This window comes from Xenopus laevis, chromosome 9_10L, assembly GCF_017654675.1.
Source record: "Xenopus laevis strain J_2021 chromosome 9_10L, Xenopus_laevis_v10.1, whole genome shotgun sequence".
NCBI lineage: Eukaryota > Metazoa > Chordata > Amphibia > Anura > Pipidae > Xenopus > Xenopus laevis.
The window spans coordinates 83,290,471-83,316,384 of NC_054387.1; the positions used below are offsets into that span (position 1 = coordinate 83,290,471).

At 39.3% G+C, this 25,914-nt stretch overlaps 1 protein-coding gene across 6 annotated transcripts in view; it reads right to left on the bottom strand.

The window, feature by feature from the left end:
• agap1.L (ArfGAP with GTPase domain, ankyrin repeat and PH domain 1 L homeolog) overlaps window positions 1–25,914 on the bottom strand; it is a 257,570-nt gene that overhangs the window by 41,199 nt on the left and 190,457 nt on the right. For all 6 annotated transcript variants that reach the window (XM_041575580.1, XM_041575579.1, XM_041575578.1 and 3 more), the window contains 3 exon segments: window positions 19,449–19,553; window positions 10,070–10,238; window positions 4,254–4,421 (listed from right to left, as the gene is read on the bottom strand). In XM_041575580.1, the coding sequence (XP_041431514.1) occupies window positions 4,254–4,421; window positions 10,070–10,238; window positions 19,449–19,553 (442 nt within the window).

The window sequence follows — 25,914 nt, forward strand, 5'->3', positions numbered from 1 at the left end:
TCCTCCCTCGATCTACAAACCTCACTTTGACATTTTTTTCCTTTAACAGAACCCCTGTTTTGTCGCCCTTCACATAAAGTAATTTATCTAATTAGGAAACATTCAGAGCGTCTTTCAAAGGCAGGAGCCACAGGGAAACACAGGCCGCTTAAAAATAAGATCCTTTTTCTCTGCCCCCCATGCATGCCGTTAATTGAATGCGAAGAGGGGGGAAGAGCGCATTGAAATCAAAAAATAAAATGAGAACCCAATGTGTGTTATTTTGTCTTGCACAAAAAGCCAGGACAATAAGCAGCATATTCACCAGCAAAAGGAGACATTTAAATCCTAAAGATACAGAGAAGGAAGAAGGAGGAACAAGACAAAAATGAAAAACTCTCGCCGGCCCTGCTGATTTCACACGCACATTAACACGGCGCTTTTAAAATTCAAAACCTTTTAATGAAAGGAATAGAGAAAGTTTAAATTAAAAGGATTTTACATGTTTGATGTAAATGACAAAAACCCCTTAAAAGTATGGAACGATGATCTGGGTGGGGGGGTGCTTGTGTTTGAGAAATTCAATTCTCTGCCTGAAGAGCAGGGTGGGGGAATTTTAGAGAGAAAAAAAAGTTTTATTACAAAGGAATATCAGGAGCATTTATCATTTTTTTCTCGCATTGCCAAATCCCTGATTATTCCTCCTTTTCCTTTTTGTCATATTCTTGATGAGGTTTTTACGCTGCTGAAGTTAACCCTCTGCCAGTCTGAGATGGGTTACAAAGCACAATCAGTACTTGAGGGGTTAAGCTGGTGATTATGGAAAGATTATGGGAAGAAAAGGGACCATGAATGGCAAAGCCAATAGGGTCCCGGTCAATAATGTCACTGTGGCATCTGCTGGGTTTGCCTCTCAGCTGTTCCTGAACATCGGAGTAACATTATTCTCTTAACAATACATTACTTATACTCTCCTGCAAGTCACCCCTGGTCTCCTACTACACACACACTCCAGGATTCCTCACATGATTGTGTATTTAGGAAATGAATGAGCAGTGTTATGCTCAGCTTCGTCTCTCCTGCAAAGCTTATAATCTAATATAATGTTATAGATATCACTACATGGCACTTTCCCACACCTCTCAAAATGAGAGGTCCCAGACAGCCCCCCACACCTGTGCTCTCTAGCAGACAACTCTAACATTTAGCAGCAAAAAATAAGGTTACAATTCTCTTTTAAGGTTCCTGATCAAGATGAATAAAAACACACACAGCCGTCTTCTGGGGCTCTCTGTGGACCGTATTGTTCATCTGTGACAATGCTCACAAATAGTGTCTCTCACAGGAGACATCTTCAAACCCTCAGCCCCCCCACACCCACCCTCAACACTTGGCTGTCTTTTTTTGGCTGTACGGATCCTTGTTATTATTTCTTGCGCCTCTGAAGACATCTCTCTTCTCTATTTCCCTCTGTTCCATTTCCCTGTCACAAGATTGCCACTCGCAGGAATCTTTCCCTTTCTTGTGCCTTTCTCTTGGAAAAAGCTTAAAGCCTCGTCCCTGACTGTCACTTCAATAGGGTTAGGGCCATGTCCCTACCTCTGCAGCACCTGAATTCCACACAAAATCTCAGCTCCGGAAACAATTTATTGCTAAAAGTCTCTTCCTTACTTTAACCACTTCATCATTAAGGTTGCTAGGACAAAAAATACTAAACAGAGGGATAATACAAATATATATACATCATATATATACATATATGTTGTTCAAATATTTAAAGGAGAACTAAACCCTAATATTGAATACGGCCAAAAATGCCATATTTTATATACTGCACTTATTGTCTGAAGTTTCAGTTTCTTAATAGCAGCAGTGATCCAGGACTCAAACTTGTCACAGGGGGTCACCATCTTGGAAAGTGTCTGCGACACTCACATGCTCAGTGGGCTCTGAGCAGCTGTTGAGAAGCTAAGCTTAGGGGTAGGTGCTAATTATCAAGCAGAAAATGAGGTTGGCTGATTTTTTTATTCTAGTTTCACTGGTTTCTGTGTTGCCATGTAGTAATTTTCTGTATTAATTATTAATCAGTCTTATATTGTGACATTTATGTTCTTCTTTTTTTTGTATTCAAGAATGCTTTTATTGTAAAAATAAATAAATAAATAAATAAATAGTTGATCAGTACATGTACATTCTCATGTCTTTGTTTCTCATACTTTACTGTAACCTTTCATGTTCTCCATATCACATATTAATAAAAACAATGACATTGATATTCTATGTGTACTGTATATTTTAAAGGAGAAGGAAAGCTACAGAGGCATTTTATTGCCAATAGATTAGCTGCAATAGTACAAGCTAGAATGCTATATTTATTCTGTAGAATGTTTTACTATACCTGAGTAAAAAGCTCTAGAAACTCTCTGTTTGTTTAGGATAGGAGCTGCAGTATTAACATGGTGTGACATCACTTCCTGCCTGAGTCTCTCCCTGCACTGGGCTCAGATTACAGCAGAGAAGGGAGGGGGCGGGGAAGAGGAGCAAACTGAGCATGCTCTTGCCCAGGGCAATGAGGTTTAAACTGAAGGCAGGAAGTCTGATGCAGAAGCCCATGTGTACACAATAGAAGGAAAGAAATGCAGTGTTTCTTTTGACAGGGGACTCAGAGCAGCACTACTTTGGGGGATTACTGGTATATTTAGATGGACCTTTCTAATAAGGCTTACTTAGTTTTAACCTTTCCTTCTCCTTTAAGGCAGTCCCTAAGCTCAGTACCTGACAGCAGCACAGAGCATGTGCAGTGATTCAGCAGAAAGATGAAGGGTACAGGGGGGCATATTTCGAGGCACAGATCTTTACTGCTAACGGGCTGTGGTTTTCTTGGGCTAGTACAGAAGCCCAAAACATAATGTACAACATTTCTAGTCTACCTCTTAAGTTAAGCTTTACTTCTCCTTTAAAGCCACTTTTGTCAGTACAGAAATATTGGATATAGGAAACATGGACATAAGAAAGAACACTGAGGTGAAATCTAAGGGCTACAACATGGAACAAGGCCTTGGCAAAGTGAGGAGGCTATGATGTCCTAAGAATGTGAAAGAGGTAGTGATGTGCAAAGTAGGCAGAAGAGGAAATAGTTTTCTAAAAAGGAACAAGATGCCTTCAAAATGAAGTAAAGGCATCTACAATCATAATAGGGTATAAAACAACAAGGCTTCGGTTTTCTGGTTAAAGGAGGGTGGCAATGGTCTTCTGACACAAGAGGCAATATCAATGCTGTTCTTAGAAAGCGGAGGTGGCGTTAGTGTTTTGAGAAGGAAGGATTCTTGCAATATGTAATTATATATTAAATATAGGGGATAAGACGGGCTGCAGCAAAACTGACTCCAGAATGCATAGGATGTTGTGTGAGGTGGGGCAGATTACTGGAGAACAGAGGGCACAATTCTGGCAGTGCAGAATGGTACACTTGCAGAGAAGACTACAGAAAACTGTTATCCTGAGAGTAACTAAAGGGGGAGAGTGTGAAGGATCCTGCTGCTACTAGTAAAGAGGGCAGCTTGGAGCTGCTGTTGAGAGTGCAGGATGGTATGGAACACTACTGAGGAGATGGTGAAAAACATCAACTGACACTGCTACAACTTAAGTCCTGCATTGTACCATTCACTGACGCTGAGAGGGAGCAGCAGAGAAGTTCAAATCACAATACATTTTTGGAAGATTGTAAGGGGGGTGTCTACTGCATGCCATTTGAGGGAGGCTACCTCAGCCCCCAAGGAAGGCAATACGTAATGCTCTCACAAATATGTTGAATTAACAAATTGCTGGAAATATAAAATGATTCAGCAAGTGTTACCATGTGACTTTAATCTCTGTAATAGTGACAGGTATTTGAAATGACTGGGGACTGTTCAAACAAACAAAATGCTTTCAGACTACTGTGGAAAGAGGGTAATATCAATGACCGCAAACCCAGAAGGAATAGCAAAAGTGACATTTAGTATCCGTTTAAAGCTCTTCCCTAGGCAAAAGTCTTCATTGCAAACGCTCTTTGGTGATATACTGGTGTTAGTGGAAGTAGTTGCTGATACCTTTCAGTGAACCAACATAATAGTTCTTTGTGGAGCTTCTGAAACTCCATGGGTTCCTTTTAGAAAGAAATTCTTTGTATTTTCTGTATGAAGAACTATTGTGCCAGGACATTTAAAAGCCTCGCCAACTACAACTAACTTACTATGAAGAATCTAATTGTAGAGCAGCAGTCTGCTTCTTACCACTGCTGATGGCTGAGTTGGTGATGACTGCTCCCTCGCTCCACTGGTCGGCACTAGACACAGAGTATGACCTCTGGTGCATCCCGTCCATGCGGCTGAATGAGCCTAGACTGATCCCACTTGGACCACTGGCCATTTGAGTGACTGATGTACTGCTTGTCACGTTCCCTGAAAAAGATAGGATTACAAAAGATGTCGCATTATGCCTGTTGCAAAGCATTAACATCTCTGATCGGTGATTTTAATAACATATGCACTATAATTAAGTCCACAAAATCTAATTGAAGGATCTGATTTTGTTAATGAACTGCACCTTTAGTGAAACCCAGCAGTTGGTTATAACATTTACTGCACACTGTAAAGAAAAGTTTTATCACGTGACTGTAATCATTAAAAAGTGATAGGACATTTACACACTTCTATATATATATCTTTTGCATCTGAATTGCATTTATACACTGAGCTATGCACAGGGATGGTTTCTATTTTCCTCATATCCATTATCCAAAATGCTCTGAAATCAGCCACGCCATATGCAAATGCAAGTCATGGTGTTTAGCAAGCAGCAGTATTCCCTCATTGCCTCATGTATCTCTCAGCAGAAGGGCTTAGAACCTGCATAAAAAGCTTGCTATACCCAGCTTATGGAAAACAGCACTTGCAAATTAGTAGAACTATGTTAAATAAAGATATGGACATTTACAATGCCTTTTTTAATTTCTTAATTTTATTTTATGTGATGGATCTGCACAAAATAGTCTAAGTTGGTGAAGTGAAATGAGAAGTATGTATATAAAAAAGAATTTCAAAAAAATAAAAAAACGGAAAATTTGCATGTGCATATGTATTCACCCCCTTTGCCATGAAGCCCCTAAAAATCCTGGTGCAACCAATTACCTTCAAAAGTCACATAATTAGTGCAATCTAAGTGTCACATGATCTGTATGTATAAACACACTTTTTTCTGACATGGCACCACAACAACCCACCAAAACGCACAGACTGGGCGAGGGGGGCATTAATCAGAGAGGCAGCAGAGAGACCAAAGGTAACAGAAGAGACTGGAGTATCTGTCCATAGGACCACAGTAAGCTGTACACTCCATAGAGCTGGGCTTTATGGAAGAGTGGCCACAAAAAAGCCATTACTTAAAGTTAAAAATAAGAAGGCACGTTTTGAGTTCGCAAAAAGGCATGTGGGCGACTCCCCAAATGTATGGAGAAAGGTGCTCTGGTCAGATGAGACTAAAATTTTACTTTTCAGCCACCAAGGAAAATACTATGTCTGGGGCAAACCCAACAAATCCCATCACCCCAAGAACACCATAGGCGAAGTGAAACATGGTGGTGGCAGCATCATGCTGTGGGGACTGGGAAACTGGTCAAGGGAAAGAGGGGTGGTGCTAAATACAGGGATATTCTTGAGCAAACCCTTCCAGCAGGACAATGACCCGAAGCATACTGCTAAAGCAACACTCAAGTCGTTTAAGGAGAAACATTTAAATGGCCTAGTCAAAGTCCAGACCTCAATCCAATTAAGAATCTGTGGTCAGACTTGAAGATTGCTGTTCACAAGCGAAAACCATCCAACATGAAGGAGCTGGAGCAGTTTTGCCTTGAGGAATGGGCAAAAATCCTAGTGGCAAGCTCATAGAGACTTATCCAAAGCGACTTGAAGCTGTAATCGCCGCAAAAGGTGGATCTACAAAGTACTGACTTTAGGGGGGTGAACAGTTATGCACAATGAAGATTTCTGTTATTTTGTTGTTTGCTTCACAATAAAAAAAAATAAATGAAAAACATCTTCAAAGTTGTAGGCATGTTCTGTAAATGAAATGGTGCAAACTCTAAAACAATCCGTTTTAATTCCAGGCTGTGAGGCAACAAAACATGAAAAATGGGGTTGAATACTTTTGCAAGGCACTTTATATCTATGATGAGTCCACATTACACTGGATTAACCCCAGAATAATAGGGCGACCATCAAAATACATACTTTAAAAAAAAAAAAGTTTTATGGACATAGGATTGGGAACTATGTACAGGGCTAAAAAAATCTGCTAAAGCTGTTAGGGAACCAGGGTAATACAAGTGACAAAAAGGCTGTTATTTGTTTATTATTTTTTTATTTTACTTTGCTGTCTTTTTGTTATTATCATCATTATTCTCATATTTCCTTGTTCCCGCCACAGCGAGCGCAGCGTCAGTTGCCGCCTGTCGGCTGCAAGAGGCGTACTGATAAACAGCCTCTGCAGGACACACAACAGGGATAATGTACACTTAAGTACTAGCAATGTGCTGCCATTCTGCACAGCCGATTACTCCCCGCGCCTGTCACTCAAAAAGGAAATGGCTGAACCCATTAGATAGAAACCTTTGCGATGTATCCTAAATGCATCCTGCAATGCTATTAATTTGAGAGCTGGAGGATGCCTAGGAAGAAGCACCCCTCAGTGAGACAGGGGAGGGGTAAAGGGGGACTTGCCACGTGACAACGCTCCTGTAACCTAAACCCCCCACCCCAACACACAGTTTCTCGTTAATCAAGGTCTGCTTATTGCCCCCACCGCTCTCACAGATAGGGACCACTCTTAAACACTCATTAGGAGACATCTCCAGATCAGAGCTCAGCAGAAGGTTACAGCAGAGAGGGAGACAGGAATAGAGGGGATGGAAAGGAAAAATGCAAAATATAAATGTGGAGTAGAGAGGAAATAAGAAGGGTAAAATAAGTGAGAATACAACAAACAATGACAGCCTATTCTGCAGAACACAAGAGAAAATTTGAGAGCAAGAGATAGAATGAATGGTGGCACTGGTGCAAGAGAAAAAGTGAAGGCATTAAGCTCAAGTAGCAAGAGAATGCAAGAAGAAAAAAATATTAGGAAACATCTCTACTGAGAGAGAAGCAGGCAATGATGAGGGGGAGTGGGTGATCAAAGCAAGTCCGATGGCATTAATATTCATGACAATAATTAGTATTCTAGGTCACTGAATATTCATTGCTATTAGTTTGGATTTTATGGGTTTACGAGATGTTCTGATTGTTGGAGTGTGGAGGACGCCGCACGATGAGGACTTTTAAGATGTCATCAGCAGTTCAGCACAAAAACACATTAGTGGTTTTGGGTAAAAATCAGTCCCTTGCCTCTTGATAGATTTAACATTAGATGAGAGAGACCTGGGGCTAGAAGAGACTAGATGGGGGGAGAATGCTATCCCCATAATGATAAAAGCCAGTCACAAACTGGGATTTACACATTAAATCAAAATTGCATACATATATTTATTTTATTTTTGACTTATAAGAAATACCAGGAATCTATATATATACCTACCTATTATACAGCAAGAAAATTGACTGATTAGAGGGTTTTAGACTTTCAGGACCCTGCAAAAATGATTATTCAAAAACCTTTCAACTTTTTACATTTGTATAGGTATTTGGTGAAAGGGCAGCAACACAAATTAAAACTACTCTGATATAATGCTATAAATATTTATGAAAAATTCTTTTTTGATATGCTCTAACCCTGCAGCCAATAATTTTAATACAATGCGGTAACACACAAAAATCCTCCTTAAAATCACTCACCCTTTAACTGGGTGGGTCCAGGAGCAAATGCCCCGGACCAGTCGCTTAAATTGTTACTCTCATAAGCATTCAAGCATTGAAAGGGATTCTGTCATGATTTTTAAAAAGTATTTTTTTTTTCTAAATCACACTGTTTACACTGCAAATAATTCACTCTACAATATAAAATCGAATTCCTGAACCAGGTGTATTTTTTTAAGTTGTAAAATTGGTGTGTAGGCAGCCATCTCAGGTCATTTTGCCTGGTCCTGTGCTTTCAGAAAGAGCCAGAACATCTGGCAGGCTGATGTTTCTCCTAATGTAACTGAATGTGACGCAGTGGGACCTGGATTTTTCTATTGAGTGTTGTTCTTATATCTACCAGGCAGCTGCTATCTTGTGTTAGGGAGCTGCTATCTGGTTACCTTCCCATGTTCTGTTGTTAGGCTGCTGGGGGGAAAGGGAGGGGGTGATAGCACTCCAACTTGCAGTACAGCAGTAAAGAATGAAAGGAGTTTATCAGAGCACGAGTCACATGACTTGGGGCAGCTGGAAACTGACAATATGTCTAGCCCCATGTCAGATTTCAAAATTAAATATAAGAAGATCTGTTTGCTCTTTTGAGAAATGGATTTCAATGCATGAATTCTGCTGGAGCAGCACTATTAACTGATGCATTTTTTAAAAAAAAACAACAACATATTTTCCCATGACATTATCCCTTGAAGCTACTCCATGTTCCTTGTAAGGCAGATAATTATGTCACCAGACCAGAGGTAATCCCCCTGGATAAGGGCAATTTTGGCCGTGGGAGATAACCTTAGCTGCAGCCAACAAAGCATCTAAAACTTTCCTTTAATAAGAAGAATGGGGATTGCCAACAAACACACTTTACATGTGGCGGTCAGACCTAAGCGTGGAAAAATGAAGGCATTTTCCCATGAATAAGTCAGATATACCTCTACATATGTTCGGCAGTCCAGCAATCTGTAAACATGGGTTGCTTCATGACCTTGGATAACAAAAACAGAAGGGCGGAAAAGACTGTGTATGATGAACTTCTAATATGTTCTAGATTGCAATGTGTTAGCAGCAGTGTTACGGTCACTTTTGGTTTAATACAGGTATGGGACCTGTTATCCACAATTCTCATGGTTTTTTTCAGATAAGGCATTTTTTTAAGAATTTGGATCTACATACCTTAATTCTACTAAAAGAATGTTTTATTATAACCGATAATTTTTATTGATTATTTGATTAACATGCAGTCTACACAAGATGCACAAACCGCTGCGGAGCACTGATCAAGAACAAGTCAGGAGTCTGACACAGTTAACATCAAACTTCGGCTTTATTCAGACGCATGTGAGGATGACAGTGGAGGGTGTACAAATCTAGCGCGTTAGATTTGTACACCCTCCACTGTCATCCTCACATGCGTCTGAATAAAGCCGAAGTTTGATATTAACTGTGTCAGACTCCTGACTTGTTCTTGATCAGCGCTCCGCATCGGTTTGTGAGTTTGGTGCAGTAGCCGGCATGGAGTGACCGGTATTTCGCGAGAGCAGCGATCAAGCAGGACGACACACTGTTCCCGGTGAGCTCTGCCATTATCGCATCGGGAATTGAAGTCTATGCAAGATGGCCTTCTTGTAATTCTGAGCTTTCTGGATAATGGATCCAACCCCTACAGTTTTCTCATAATTTCCAATGGAATAACGAGCCAATATAACTGCAACAAGTCCAATTATTCCTGAATAAATATGCACATGAAAGTTTCTGCTGTTTGCAGCTTTTGTTAATGTTGTTACAAAATGTATAATTTTCAATTTATCACTGGTCTGTGTGCACTGCATTTAAAAGAAGCAGTTTAGTTGCAACTTCTCGGTGTGACTTCTTGACATTTAATAGCAGTAATGCCATACATATTCAGATATGGGAGGCCACTTTGGTCAGTATTGACCACACTGACTGTCTGAGCCTGAAAACCCCCTTGGAGGGCCAGTTTTAAACAAACATAGAATCACAGTCAGTCTGTTCAGACTGAAAATGAGTTATTCAAGCTTACAGCAGTGTACTGAAACACTGTACCAAAATTAATGGCTAGCTAGACAGAATTTGACTGAAAAAGGTTTTTAGAAAACTAACACTAAGTATGTTAAGCAGATAAAAGTCAGTCAGAAATTTGAATTTTGACAATAGTGCTTATTGCCCACACCGTCATCTCTTGAACTGAACCACACCTGTGTTAGGGGAGATCTGAAGCCCGCTGACCTCTTTGGTCAGACCATTGGTTTTAGGACTGGCAACTGGTGCACAAGAGGATGTAGCTCGAGGGGGCCTCTTCCCTGGAACCTTCACAGTAGTTCTAAGGAGGTCAATCTCTTTTCCATGGACATTCTGCATGTAATCCTAAAACGAAGAAAAAACGGGAAATTATTATTTATATTATTCCTACATTGTAATGTAAATAGAATTCTCGAAGCACAGCTAGACTCTGCTTATAAACCCTATAGACGAGGAAGATTAAGTGGTTTGCCCAGTGAAACAGAAGGACAAAGTAGTCATCAACAGGAGTAAAAGACATGGTTCCATAAGTCAAAATCTAGTCATTCATCACTATGCCATTTCTGTGTAGTTACAATGTTGAATTAACGGAATAGCATGAAATCCTCAATGTGCCTAGAATCAATCACTTCCTTTTTACTGGCATACAAATTTTGTTTTCAGTCTAACCACATAGGAATGACAGGCTTGCTGAAGGGAATGCCCTGAGGAATAACAGCTTTTCAAATAATAAAAAAAATGTAGTAGCCTGGCTGACATAGGATGGGGACAAGGGGAGCTTGATAAGGGGCCCCATGAAAAGTGAAGGTTCATGAACCACAAATGGGTAGAACTTGCGGAGGAGAGGGTGGGGTTTGGGAAAGCATGTTTGTGTCAGATCAGGAGTGTAGCCAACAGATATTTGGTTGTTTTTTTTTCCAATTGGGGTCCATTCTAAATAGTTGGCAGGACCCATGGACGGGGTGGGGGGGGGCAGAATGCAGGCAGCACTGTATTCAAGGCAGGCACATGTCTTTCTATGTGTTTACTTAAGAGTGTAGAGACCTGCAGCTATTTTGTAAAATAAAGAGTGCAAATGTGAAAAAAAAAATTGCTGTTCGATTTGTACCCTGCCCTGAATTAACTTTTAATTTTACTGTTATTGCGTTTGTACATATGAATTGGAGCAGTGATGTTGCTTGTCCCAATAGAAGCATTCGTACTAGGATTCAATAGTACAGCCTGTCAGGGGTTATAAATAGATAGCAGCCCTGTGCAATAAGGATTCCCTTAAAGTAGAAGGAAAGGCTAAAATTAAATAAGCTTTATCAGAAAGGTCTATATAAATACACCAGTAAACCCTCAGAGTAATGCTGCTCTGAGTCCTCTGTCAAAAGAAACACCACATTTCTTTCTTTCTATTGTGTACACATGGGCTTCTGTATCAGACTTCCTGTTTTTAGCTGAAACCTCCAGGGCAGGGCTTGAGCATGCTCAGTTTGCTCCTCTCCCCCTCCCTCTTCCTATCCCTGCTGTAATCTGAGCTCAGAGCTGTAAGTGAGCAGGGAGAGACTCAGGCAGGAAGTGATGTTACACCAAGGTTATATGGCAGCTTCTATCCTAAACAAACAGAGACAGTGTCTAGAGCTGTTTACTCAGGTATGGTAAAGCATTCTGCAGAATAAATATAGCATTCTAGCTTGCACTATTGTGGCTAATCTATTGGCAATAAACTGTCTTTGAGCTTTCCTTCTCCTTTAAATGAGGCGAACATTATGATGAATCCCAAACATACATTTATATATTTATATGAATACAAGTTAGAAACAAATATACAAGTAGAAGAAATATTTTTTATACACATTTTATGATATTAGGATATATTTTAGCACATATTTAAAGGAAAATTAACAACCCTGAGCAGCACAAGCTAATAGAGTAAACCCCAGATGAAATGGCTGCTCAGTTCAGGTTAAGTATAATCATGTAGAACCGGTTTTATTATTGGCTTTTGTCTCAGTATCCATAAGGTATAAACATAACTGTAAAATGTAATGTTCACTGAGCAATAAGAGATAAAGCAAGTGTACGTAACAAAGGTGGTATCATTTTGCATGAGTAAACCCACCTGTAATCTGCAAACACAAAGCTGTCAGTTGTCTGAAGCTGTATCTTCCCAGCTAACCAACCAATGTATGAAGGATATGTATAGAGTACACTCAACCAACAAATGATCAAAGCTTTGGGTATAAATGTAAATATGTTATTACATCAAGACCAAAAATGAATTAATGCTATACAGTTCAAAAACATGTGGCCCATGTCCTAATTATCTGATAATTAAAATTGTTTTACTGGTGCGGCTAATTTGACTGTATTTTGGCATGCTATAAATTTGTTGTGGCTAAGAATTCATTGTAACTTGTATTAGAGAAAAGCTTTGACTGCTTGGCAACCCATTGTAAAATGTGAAGATTGCTTAGGGGCAAATTTACTTAAGGTCGAATATCGAGGGTTAATTAACCCTTGATATTCGACTGCCGAATTGAAATCCTTCGACTTCGAATATCGAAGTCGAAGGATTTACCGCAATTCGTTCGATTTGAAGGATTTTAATCCATCGATCGAACGATTTTTCTTCGACCTAAAAAAGCAAGCAAAGCCTATGGGGACCTTCCCCATAGGCTGACATTGACTTCGGTAGGTTTTAGGTGGCAAACTAGGGGGTCAAAGATTTTTTTTAAAGAGACAGTACTTCGACTATCGAATGGTCGAATAGTCGAACGATTTTTAGTTCGAATCGTTCGATTCGAAGTCGTAGTCAAAGGTCGAAGTAGCCAAAAAAAACATTCGAAATTCAAAGTTTTTTTTCCTCTATTCCTTCACTCGAGCAAAGTAAATGGGCCCCTAATTGTCTAACGATCAAATGTCACAGCAAAGAGTACAACAAACTGTTCATACATTCAAGCTAATCTAATTTTTTCCCCACCAAGAAATACAGTAGAACCCCATTTTACTAGCCAAAAATTGTGTGAATACCATAAAATTGGGGACTATAATATATGTATTACTAATACATATATTATATATAATACATATATTATAATTAACTATGCATTGGTGGGACCACAAAAACAGTGTAAAATGAGGGAAAACTAGAAATAAGGGTATGTAAAATGTGAGTTTTTGTGTAAATTTAAAACTATAGTTTTCATGTATATCCATAATAATGCTGATAGCACATTTCAATGATCTAGTGCATTGGGTCTATAGAATAAAATCTTAATTAGAGTACCCCCAACAGCTAAACAAAGAGACATTCCAGTGTAAAGATGATATTTTATGATAATTTCTGAGGTGTAATCAGGATGTCCAAGTAGGGTTGGGCTGTTTGTGTGGCTCTGGATAAAAGAGACCTGAAGGCAGACAATTTGTTTATTTTTCTACCAGGTCCTAGTCCTTCAATTATCATACCCATGCATAGTTTATATAAATGTGGTCATTATTCTGTACAAAAACTTCATTATGACAGGCATCATGCCTAGAGATGCCTCAACAGATCACTCAGACTATTTAATGGTACTTTTGAATTAATACTTGGAAATAATTGGTGAGTCCACCAGGAACACGTGACTTGAGATTTTGCAGGAATGACCTGTTATTGTAAGTAGCTACATGATTCTAAATGAATGGATATATTTATTCCCTATAGTAAACCATGCTATTAGACTTGAGGAAAAGCACTTTCAGTTGAAGCAGTGTGAATGGTTCTTCACATTTGCTGGATGATGTTGTGATGTCTGATTCTGTTTTAAGAGGGACTTGGAGGATTTCTTGGACAAGCATAATATCAGGCAATTGTGATACCAAAATCAACAATTAGTATAGATATATATATTGTTTATGTGAGTGTTTGGAGTGGTCGGTGTGAGTGTGTCTGTATGTATGTATGTATGTATGTATGTATGTATGTATGGACACTGAGTTTCATTTGAAGGGGTTGAACTTGATGGACTTTGGTCTTTTTTCAACACAACTAAACTATGTAACTAGTAAATCAAATATTCAGCAATAAAACTGAGCCATTGAATATGTTGCTGAATGTTGTAGGATAGTTGTACTGCACAGCCCCTATAAGCCCTAGTGTGAATAGCCTTTTTGCCTCAAATAATGAACGGCCTATATTCTGTCTAAAATTTAGAAGAAAGTAACTTTTGTGAACTAAGCTTTAGGCCTCACACATGCAAGTGGCTTCTATAATGCTTTCAATGTTGTGCCCTGTCTTGAGAGGCACTGTTCCTTTCTTTATCCAACATGCACTTTATTTATGCTGAAAACTCTCTTATCAATCTTAGCCCAGTGAGAAATCCTGAGCCAAAGGATGATATTAGGGCAGGAGTGAACCTACTTTACTAACGCAGGGTCTACTTTTAGTGATGTTATCCCATTATGCTCTACATCCATAATATCACTGCTAGAATTATGTTCTATGGAAAATATTACTTAAATATTATATTGATTTAAGAGAGAATTTATATTACTATATTTAAGAAACAACCTTTTCTTACGTAACCTTAACATAATAAATATCTGAATGAAAAGCATGAAACAGGAGGGAGATTTAGTCAAGCTGTTTGTTGACAGTGTCTTGAGATTTACTGATAACCAGCTAAAGGTCTACTAGTAGATCCCGATCTACCTTTTGGACACCCCTGTATTAGGGCATGGAAAAGCGTCAGGTCAACTAAACCATTGTTGGCAATTAGGCCAAACAGATGGAAAGCCAATCCTAAAATGACAAAACAATTGGATCGCTTGCAAAGTACAGATGTTATTTTAGTAAGATTAAATAGTAGAAAAATACATAATTTAAAGGAATAGTAACAGCAACAAATAAAAGCATTTTAAAGTAATACAAATATATGTACTGTTGCTATGTATTGGTAAAAGCTATGTGTTTGCTTTAAAAAGAGTACTATAGTTTATATAAATATGCTACTGTGTAGCCATTTGGCAGCCATTCAAGCTAAAAAATTAGGCACAGGCTACTTAATAGATAACAGATACATTAATTAAAGAAAGAGAAAAATAATAAACCCCCACTCTCCAAACACCATCCAATTATTGTTCACTACCTATTGACAAGGTGTTATATGCCAATAAACACCAATCAAGGGTAAAAAACGCCAAATCAATTCTGTGTCATCGTTTGTGTAATTCATTAAATATTGTAATTATACTATACAGATACACTCTGTAAAAGAATACAATGGGATTCTACAGAGTGCATTTTTTATTTTCTATGTAACCTGAGCCTTGAATGGTTGCCTCCACGGTTACACAGCAGCTTTTTTATATAAACTATAGTAGTGTTTCTAAAGCAACCGTACCAGTTGTACCAAACAGTACATTATATTTAAACAATTCATTTCTTTGGTGTTCCTATTCCTTTAAAGAAAGATTTGAAAACGTCTTCATTTTGTAAGCGTACAATAACATGAAGAAAAAGTTCTGAACATATCTATGGAAGACCTATTACAGAGTTGATAGCGTGTTCAAACAAACATACACACTAACCAAGCTATAATCGAAGCAAACCGAACAAAATATCAGCGGTAATATAAGCCAGTGTGTGGACCTCATGGCAGCAAGAAGGTGGTAAGTGCTAGGCATCTCACAAAGCATACAGAAGCAGAGATACAACTAACACATAGGGCATGAAGTATAAGCTGGGACTTGCTGTTATATGACCTACGTATGTCAGCAGCAGAAGCCTATTTTTCCTAGCTCAGATATGCATATTATTCCCCCAGTCACCCCCATCCAAAATCACTGATCAGAGGCAAAAAGCTCAAGATCAAGGTAAATGGACACTTAACAAGGATTGGAGAGAAGGCAGCTCTAGCACTTGTAAGATAAAGAGCATTTAACAAGTCTCTGGGGGCCACTTCAGGGACACCCTCCTCTCCCAGAGCCCCACGCTGCCCCCTTTAAATCCTGTGAAAAATCTGTAATTGCAAAGCTATTAGCATGCTCTGCTCCTTCTGTCGCTCATCTTCTAACACTGGAAACAAATAAATGCACACAAGAGAGGCGATTGCCAGATTAGTCTGTCTGGAAATAGAGCCGGCAACTGTCCCAGCATAATATATTGTTCTTTTTAGTTCTTACGCTGGCACCAGAATTCAGCACGTATGTGCAGGCGACAGGCACGGATTTCTCAAAGAAAAACAAAAAATAAAGTGAAATATATTTAGCAAACATATATAAAGAAGTCAGACAATGAGTGTGTAGAATTGTGACTATAGGGAGGCAACATAACATAAGTAAGAAACCTCCATCATGAACCTGATTCTTGCTGTGTAAGAATGTGGCTTAGCACATATCCGAGAAGATATTCTTTGGAAGCACAACAAACACACTCAGAAGTACACAACAGTAAACAAGTACACAATCGGGAAGCAGTGCCGGTGAGACGCAGTAAAAGAGTTGCTGCAACTAACAACCCCCTCGTCCGTCCGACTGTACAAAAACTAATCAAAAAGGAAATTTGGTTTCTTTTCAGGTTCATTCCTTCAACTTCCAAAATCCCTCTATTAACCCTTATTTTGCTACTCTGCGGCATGTGCTCTGAATCTTACCATGTCTTAAAGTATGATGCTCGTCTGCCTGGCAGGGAATAGGTTAATCTCTCTCCCCTAATTATGTTGCATCTTATTGCCATACACTTAATTAGCTGCATTAATGTGATTTCTTTTTACATAGGCAAGCAATTAAGGGCTATGATTGAGTTTCATTCAATTAGCCTCAACAAACATGCTAATTGATGTCCCAGATGCAAATGAGATGTGGTGAGGAGGAGAGGCACACACTGCGCAGTGGGAGGGGGGATTGTTGCTGGGAGAATGGGGTCTCCGCGGGGTCTTGCTGCTGCCTCGAACCCCTTGACTTTCACCTTGTGGGGGCTCTGCTCTGAGGTTGGGAGGCAATTTGAAGCTTAGATTCGGGGAAGAAAGAAGAGTGAGCGATTTTTGATCGGACCCCTGGGGCAATCTCTTAAAGCAGCAACAATTAGCCAGCGCATACGGCAGAAAAAGGCAGTGGAGACAGTCTGCTATATCCCAACAAACAGGAATGCTAAGGCTCCCCTGAGTGCTTTCTTGCAGAGCTGACAATGTGCCCAGCACTCCACACAACACCAGCAAAGAGAGCTGGGGGGGCAGTTAAAAAAGTATGACTTTTTTGTGTAAAATTATATACTCCTAATGAGAATTTGGGGTAGAATAGTGTAGCAGGTCTAAAGACAGAAAGAGAGGGCGAAGCTTATCACAGGAAGGATTGTTGCATATATACTATTACATTGGAGAAAAGGAGACTCCGCACAAAAAATCAACATCTTTGCAAGCCCTGTGTGTTATTTATTATGTTTTAATGAAAGAATATGGTGTATTTTTACTATAGGGTGACTGTAGTTCCAAAACAGAAAGAATTGTTGTAATTGTCAAAACTGACTGTAAGATACAGTTCTGCATTTAGTCAACAGAAGAGGTCAAAAACAATTTCAAATTTAAAAAAAAACAAAAAAAAAACACTTACACACACAAATTCCACAATGCAAATGTTAAATGCTAAAACTCTGCAGTAAATTCGGATTTCTGCAAGTCTGGTGAGTGTAGTGACTCAAACCTGCACCCACTGTTTCATGAGGGACTTGTACCCACTGAATGTCCCCCTAGGTGCCCCATACCTTCTCTAGAATGGAATAGCAACTCTATTCAACTAACATGGTTGCCAGACATAAGACTCATCTGGAAAAAACGCATCAACTCTCTGCAGAGTGGGGAGTAGAAGAGAAGGAGTGGGGGCTCTCTCGCCTTTTGCTTATTGAGTTTAAGGCATTACACGCAGTAGCACAGAGGGAAGCAACACTAATTTTAATGCCATAAAATGCTCCAAAAGTGCCCCAGGCTCTAGCTACGTGGGAGCTACTTGCACCTAAATAAGACACGGTTCATTTGCTCTGCAGCTTAGCCTAATGTAATCAGCAGCCTGGAGACGCCAGCGCCAGGGAGCAGATAGAGAGGGGGGACACCGCCAGCGGTCCGGGGGGCCGCGGACAGATTGCTGTTGATTAGAAAATTTTTCAGTTTTGACAAGGACATAATGAAGAGCTTGTGGACTCATTCACCTGGTGAGGAGGGGGCAGCAAAGCCCAGGGATTCTTGTGACTATTTCTTCAGCTGCCAACTGCTAGTCACACAGATACACTGCCCAACACATACAGAGCCAGACACAGAGTCATCCACGCACCCTGGTTAACATTTTTCAGCTATTACTGAATCAGCACCAGATGGATGTATGTATGCTGGGTCAGGTTAGCAAATAGAGCTTATTGGCCTATGTATGGGACCACCATAGGGATGTCCTGCACAATCAATATCTTTGAAAATCCCACTGGATTAAGATCACATTGGCGCATTGATGTGGTCCTCTCCTGATGGGTCTCAGTAAGGCCCAGCTTTTATATGATCATTGCTTAGGGACAAACGGGTGGTTCTTAACCTGAATGCCCAACTTTAGGGGAGAGGAGATCTGCAATGCAAGAAGAATGGTGCCCTCCACTTCAGCTTAAATATCTTTCTCTGGGATGCCCAATCTGCAACCTCCAGCAGCCTTCAATTGTTAGGGGATGATGGAAGATCGAGTGTACCAACAACAACAGATGATGTTGGACATTGTTATTAAAACATAAACATTATATAAATCATTTTGTACATATACATTGTATGTCTAGGGGCAAGGGACAAATAACAAATAATCTGCTAAACTGTGACCCGTATATTGCTTAAGAATATAAGTTATATCAGGCAGTATACAGACATACAGGTAACACAGCAATGCAATGACAACAGTAATTACACAAACAGACAGATCAGAACATATAGAGATGCCTTTTAATAGACTGATATATTGTGAGTGCAATTTTATTTTTATTAAAATCATTTTACAGAATCACACTATGGGTTTGTGCTCCTCTATATTTTATGTTTTTGCCAAAGAGGGAGTCCATATCAAGAAAGGCAGGTAGTGGTCACCGGTGTTTATAGGAATCTCTGTAAGGGGGGTTTATGTAGATAAGCAATGTAATACACGTAAAGCTACTTGAAGCTACATGAGACCCTCAGCATGAGCCCTACTGAAAATGTTGGTACAGCATCCACTCCTAGCCCCAACCAAAGACCAATTTCCTTACTGATCAGCAGTCATTGCAGATAAATACTATATGGTTGCTGGTTGCTAGAATGGAACAAATGTGCTACAAATAATGTAGGAGTCACAATGGACAAGATATATAAGTGCACATGAATAACACAAAGGTTTCTTCATTAGGCACTAACTGACAATTGGCTTACTCAAGAAGCTATTTCCAAGTGTGTAAATATTATTTATATAATGAATTACTGACCAGAGTGAAGCTAAACACAGTAAAAATGAGCTACAGAGCTGAAGTGGGAAATGTGTTTGGTGGTTAGCTAGAGGTCACTTTTTAAAAAGTTAGGATAAGACTGCACTCACATGTAAGCTGGGATGATATGTCAGAACTCCGTTATCACTTAAAGTTACATATTTCTTCTTCCACTCTTTGTTAAGGGACTTTCCACTTCTTTTCAGTAGCATACCCTGTAAGGAGAAGGAAGGAAACAGTGATAGGCTGTAAATAAGAACAAAAAATGGCCTAATTTCATAGGCTGGTTGATATACAGAGATAAATCTGTGCAAGCAAAAATGTTAGATAACAATGCAATCCCAATTTTATTTTTCATTTATATATTGCTTTCTTATTCCACACCACTTGTGATTTTTTTCTCCCACCCACCTCCAAAGGAACAAAATGCCAGGATATTTTGCTTGTATGTCCATACATAAAGGAATTGAGAAATTCAATTTATCTGTACTACTATGCATTCCAATGGACCAGTCCAATTGAATGCAAAATTTCAAAGATGCAATTAGTTACTCTATCCTTTTTATCAAACACCATACAAAGAATTTCCTGCTTGCATGGCAAACTTGACAATGGACTTGCATTTAATTCCCATGACAACTAGAAACATGGGGTCTCATTTAGAATGCCGTGGTTGTCTCCCCAACATCATATTATGTTCCAGGTACCCTCTTTACTACACCAGTGTTGGTAGTTGTGATCTCTGTAACTTTACTACACACGTATCTTCAACCTGCAGCTCTCTATTTGTTGCATTACTACAACTTCCTGGACTATAATGCCCAGTATTGTAGGAGCTGTAAAGCAGCAATCATTTGAGATTTTATATTCTGTTTAAAAATGTACAGGCTGCTGCAGATACTCATGCATCAAAGCCGAAAGGAGTAAACTCTATCACTGTGCTATGCTCCCCCAACCTCCTGGAATACAGGCAATGAATATGGGAGTGAGTAGCACCCCCAAGCCGTCACAATACAGCGCTCACACTCCTGCATGGAAACATAACTCAATAGCAATTATTCACTGGCAAAGATCTATTGATTGGTTTCTTCTCGCAGAGCTGAACAATACAGGGGGCTGAGATGAACTTGGGACAGCATGATGTGAAGGAAGCAGCCATAAAACATGAGCACAGAACATGCAAGTTTCACATACTACAATACAGGCTATTTAAATGGGAATTTCTTACTACAAGTTTAGTATAGAGAGACTGGTAAAAACAACTGCTGAAAATGAAAGAGTAGCAAGCAAAGGCTGTTAAATTAGATCTTACAATAATGCTAGGCTGTATAAATAATAAACAGGCATACGGTGGAAGTTATTCCTGCTGTTTCTTTGAGAAACAGGTGTTTTGCATCAGTGATGCTTTTCAGCAATGCAAATGGTACTTCCAGTTGCTGAGACCCAATAACGTTCAGTTAAGGTTAAACTGTTTTTTTCTACAGGGCCCTCTAGGCAACAAATAGGCTTCACTGCTTATATGGATCTGCCATGACTTGGAAGTAGCTCCCCATTCTTGTCCAAATCCCATCATTGAGTAGCCTTGGGGCCTGTTGGTGTGCACTCTCCATTTAAGCAACGGAGAAGGCTGGGCAGTAAGGAGGAAAAAGATGAGATATATACTATAATAGCTGAGTAGCAAAGCAAACTGCCCGAGGAAAGAGGACTCTTTTAACAGTTAGCTATACAAAAACAAACATAAGCTACTTATTAGATTCCGAATATACTATTCTGTATGAAAGCAACAGCTATTAGGGTTTAGACCTTCTTTAATAATTAGACCTTTCCTGACAGTGCATGGCCGACAACTGGTTAATCAGCATGGCCTTACCTAGTTTCCCTTGGTAATATTTTTGTCACAGGGAGCAGGGTGCAAAGATACACAGGCTTACACTTTTTAATAGAGCTCTCAGCGGCTCCCCCAGGCTCATAGTAAGGAAACTTGTTATTGTGGTTGCCCTATTTGCTAGACCTGAAGAAGAAGAAAAAAACCAAAAAAAAAACAATAAAGGAATGTTGGTGGCGGGGTCGTATAACCCCAGTGACCCCTCTGTCATTACCAACATCTCACCGCTGGGAGGATATCACACAGGAGATGGCTTCAAAGAGCCCTGCACAGGAGAACAGCTAATGACAAGCAAATCCAACTCAAATGCCACTAATTGGCTAAACCGCTCACCTCTCCAGAGCTCAGCAGTAATTTACAATCAAAAAGAGAAGGGGGAATTTAAAAAAAAAGACAGAGAGAAGAAATCTTGCTCAGTACCCTGTGCACTCACCCTCCCTGCATGCAATACACATTTTCATAATGATGGGCACACATTCCAATCTGGGGCAGCTCTGGATCTTATAATGTTTAATAGAGAGAATAGAAAAGGAGATAAAAAGAGAAGGTGGGGAGAAGAGAGAAATGGAAGGATTTTCACTATAATTATTATTTTAGAACATAGTAGTATTTGCTTTCTAAATTATTATTTTGTTAATCTCCGTCTGGTGTAAAACTACGATTCCCAGCATGCCTCCAAGCAGTAGGGTCACATCCATTAAGGGGCGGATTTATTAAGGGTCGAATTGAAAATTAGAATTTTTAATTTTTTTAATGGTCACCAAAATCGTTTTGAGTTTTAATTCGAATTCAAATTTCGAGATTTATTATACTCTGGCCCTTTAAGAACTTGAATTTGACTATTCGCAACCTAAAACCTGCCGAGTTTGTTTACAAGTCAATGGGAGAGGTCCAGGGACCAATTTGGACATGTTAGTAGCCTTCCTGACATTCAAGGTTTTTTTGGAGGAAAAAACTCAAAACGAGTTTAGTTGAATTTGATTCGAGTTTTTGAGTTTGTAAAATTAGTGCAAGTTTTAGATATTCAGTTTTTTTATTAAATAAACCCCCACTTGAATTTCAAGTATATTGGAATTTAAAGGACTTAAAGAAAAACTCGCATGAATTCTAAATTCGACCATAACCATTTATAAATGTGCATCCCAATAGTTTCAGGGTGGTGTATAGGAACTCTTTTGCAATGTTCTAGTGGTCATAGCGGGGTAGCGGTTGACTGGGGGGGGGCATCTGGCCTTTAGAGGCACATTTTTACATTATTTCACCATTTCCCAACAATTGTATAAAAATCCAATTTATCTTCTTTTCAAAGCAAGGCAATTACACCTAATAAAAAACACTGGTAAACCATTATAATTACAGGAGATAATAACCCATGATATGAATCTGTGCTTGGTTTGTGGAGCCATGGGGGACTGGACAGAAATGTTGGTGGTGCTCATTTGTCTTTCTGCCCACTTCTTCTTCTCCCCATGTACATGAATATTCTCCTAGTCTATTCTGTGCCTAACAGCTGGGCACTAACACCCAGGGCATATGTAAAATGAAACACAGTAAAAGGTAATTGTGTTTGTATGTTAATTTGTATGTTTGATGTATATAGCCTTTTATTGTTCAACACTTTACAAATACATTACAGATACAATAATAAAGTGGAGATTCTGGGGTTGCTTGTGATTTGTGTGCCTTTACTACACCTATGCACTGTGCTTTTTTTATCATACAGTCCACTTGCTATTAGCATCAGATTGATTCTGCAGCCTGAATAAGCTGCCTCCTTCTAATAGTAGAAGGTAATGCTGAAACCTCAGGGAGGTCATTATCATCCACCCGTATCCACAGTCATTCCAACCCGGGGTACCTTACAGGGATGCTCCATCACACCCCCTCCTGCTGTCCCCTCCTCACCTCTCCCAAGGCCAACAATTAAAAGGACTATTATCTCTTTGATTGGGTCCTATAGGCCTGCTGTAGCTAACCCAACCTTTGTCACAGTGTGTGATTGTGCCATTGTCCGCACAAAAAACAAACAGTACATTTACTATGCTCTGTATGTTTCAGCCAAGGAATTACCTTGCTGCATTACTATGCTTCATTTAGATTTTGAAATACTATATGGTATATCTACCACAGTTTTCCTGTTTCACCCAAAGAAAACAGTGTTCTGGCTCTCCATAGTTTGGAATGAAGATAGATAGATTGATAGATAGATAGATAGATAGATAGATAGATAGATAGATAGATAGATAGATCTAATGGTGTTCATTTGTCTAAACCCAATTTGTATTTGTGGGATGAGGAATTTTGGGGGAGGGCATGAAAATCAAGTAGTAAATATTGGGTCTTTAATGCATTTTTAAAAATCAATTGGGACGATGAGTGATAGATGGTATGTGAAAAAGTTCCATAAGACTGGATACGTAATGGGGGAAAAAGCAGATGATGATGAGTTCTTATGAAGCATGATCATGAGTCGGGAGCAGGAGATATTTATGAGAGAATACTAAGAAAATAATTATTGGGTAAATAAAGTTGAGGTCTCAGAGGTTATTACGTAAAGTGGCAACCAACTACAACTTTTTCAAACTGATTAGAGATTTTGGTTCACTACATAATCCAATGACTTTAGTGCAGGATTTTGCAGAGAATTTTACACCAGGATCACAAATGAATTTTTTTGGCAATTAAATCAATGCAGCAACCTGGACAGATTGTGTTAAATAAGCACACAAGTCATAGCAAGATTGGCAATTGTCACAAGCTGGAAAAATCGCAGAGTCTATTTTGAGGCAGAAACAGTTATTGGCTGTATACAATTGAAATCACTGCATCCAATCTCTGAGACTGTATTGTATATGGGGAGGCCCATTTATCAAAGGTTGAATTCAAATTCAAGAAAAAATTTGAATGTCTAATATTGATCGAATAGTTCCGACCCGAAAATTAGAATCGTATTTGATTTGTAAAAATCAAGTTTTTCTTGCGAAAAAAAACCCGCCATTGACCTGTACACTAACTCTGCAGGTTTTATGTGGCGAATATTCAAATTAAGACTGTTATCATGGTCGAGAAATCTCACATTAGAATAAGGGGATCAAAATCTGAATGTGTGAAATTTGACACTCGAGTCAAATGTACTATACAACCCTTGATAAATCTGCCCCAAATGTTGTATCAGTAAGTCACCTGAAAAGCATATGCGCTTATGAATATGTTGTGTAAAATAATAAAAGCTTTTTGGTCCTTAAGGAACATACATATGAATAATTTTGAAGGTGCAGGTACTCCTACTCATCTCATTATAATTTCTCATTAGGCAATGTTGTGGTGACAAAGTTTTAGGGATCCAAAACTCTGATTTAATACTGTAAACATATAGTAAATTAAAACCAAAGTTGCTAGAAATTAAATCTACTTCTAAGGGTAAAAATAAGAAATGATCTCCCAGCTTGATTATTTGTGGCTATGGCACATGATCTGGCTTTTTTGAACAGAAGCAGAAAGTAGCCGTGTGCAAGGATTCTGTACTGGGCTTCTATCCCCGGTGTGGCTTTAAGCACACAATTTCAGCGCAGCTCCTGCTTCCCTCATCATTAATTCCCTGTCTCCTCGTTCCTTGCTATCTGCCTCTTGTCATGAAGATGAAAGTGACATTATGCTTCTAACATTAAAATCATTTGATACACAATGTTTTACGAGAAGGACATTTAATGGCTCATTTAGCACAACAGTTATTAGATTTTAGTCAACAATTAAAGGGTGGCAGGATAAAAAAGCAGGGTCTGCTCTTTTTTTTCCCTCTTCAAAATATACATCTTCACAGCTCCTTACACATGACAGCTCCGGAGCCCAGAACATGAACATTATGCTGGAGCGCAGATTGATACCATGCAGCTCAGAAGACTGAGGCATCCAATCTATAATGGGAAGCACGCGTTTGCTTATTGCTTAACTACTTGGCTGCCAAAATAGTCTGAAACTCAGAAGGCCAACACAACCCTAATATTCAGGGTGTGGGGGGGGGGTCGGGGTAATTTTTGCCTTGCAGTATGCACATTTGACAAATTATTTTGTACCATTACACGGGATTGTGTTAGGAACCTCTGGGGGTCTTCGCACAAAAAGCCCACTCCAAGAGGTTACTGCAGACTCTGCATTTTGCTGCCCCCGCCTCCCCCCGACACAATGAGCCTGATGCTGTCATTCATCTCTCGCTCTGCATCTTCACAGAGCGCACATTATCTCACATTGTTATTAGCAAATACAAATGGAAAACATGGACAGACACATTTATAACTAAGTGTAAGAGATCCAGCCACCTCTCGGTAGTAGAAGGATGGGGGAGGCTGTGAAAATGTATTGAGCAGTTTTTCATGTCCCTTGCAATCGAACCTGCATTTTACTCTTGCGTACGACTCAGCACCGAGTATTATCAAACCCATTTTGTTCTCATTTCTGGCCCTGTGCTACTTCTGTACTCTTCTATACGCAAATGACTGTTAAGCAGCAATTAAGACAAGCAAATAAAAGGCAAACTCCCACATTCATCTAACGAGCAGTTCTTGGGAGAGTACAATGCTAATTATTTGCAGATTGGCCAGACAACAATTTTCTGCTATTACAGCGCCAGCGACCACTTCATATTTATCTTATTTATCACTTCATCAGATGATGAAGCATGTACCTGTGTATAT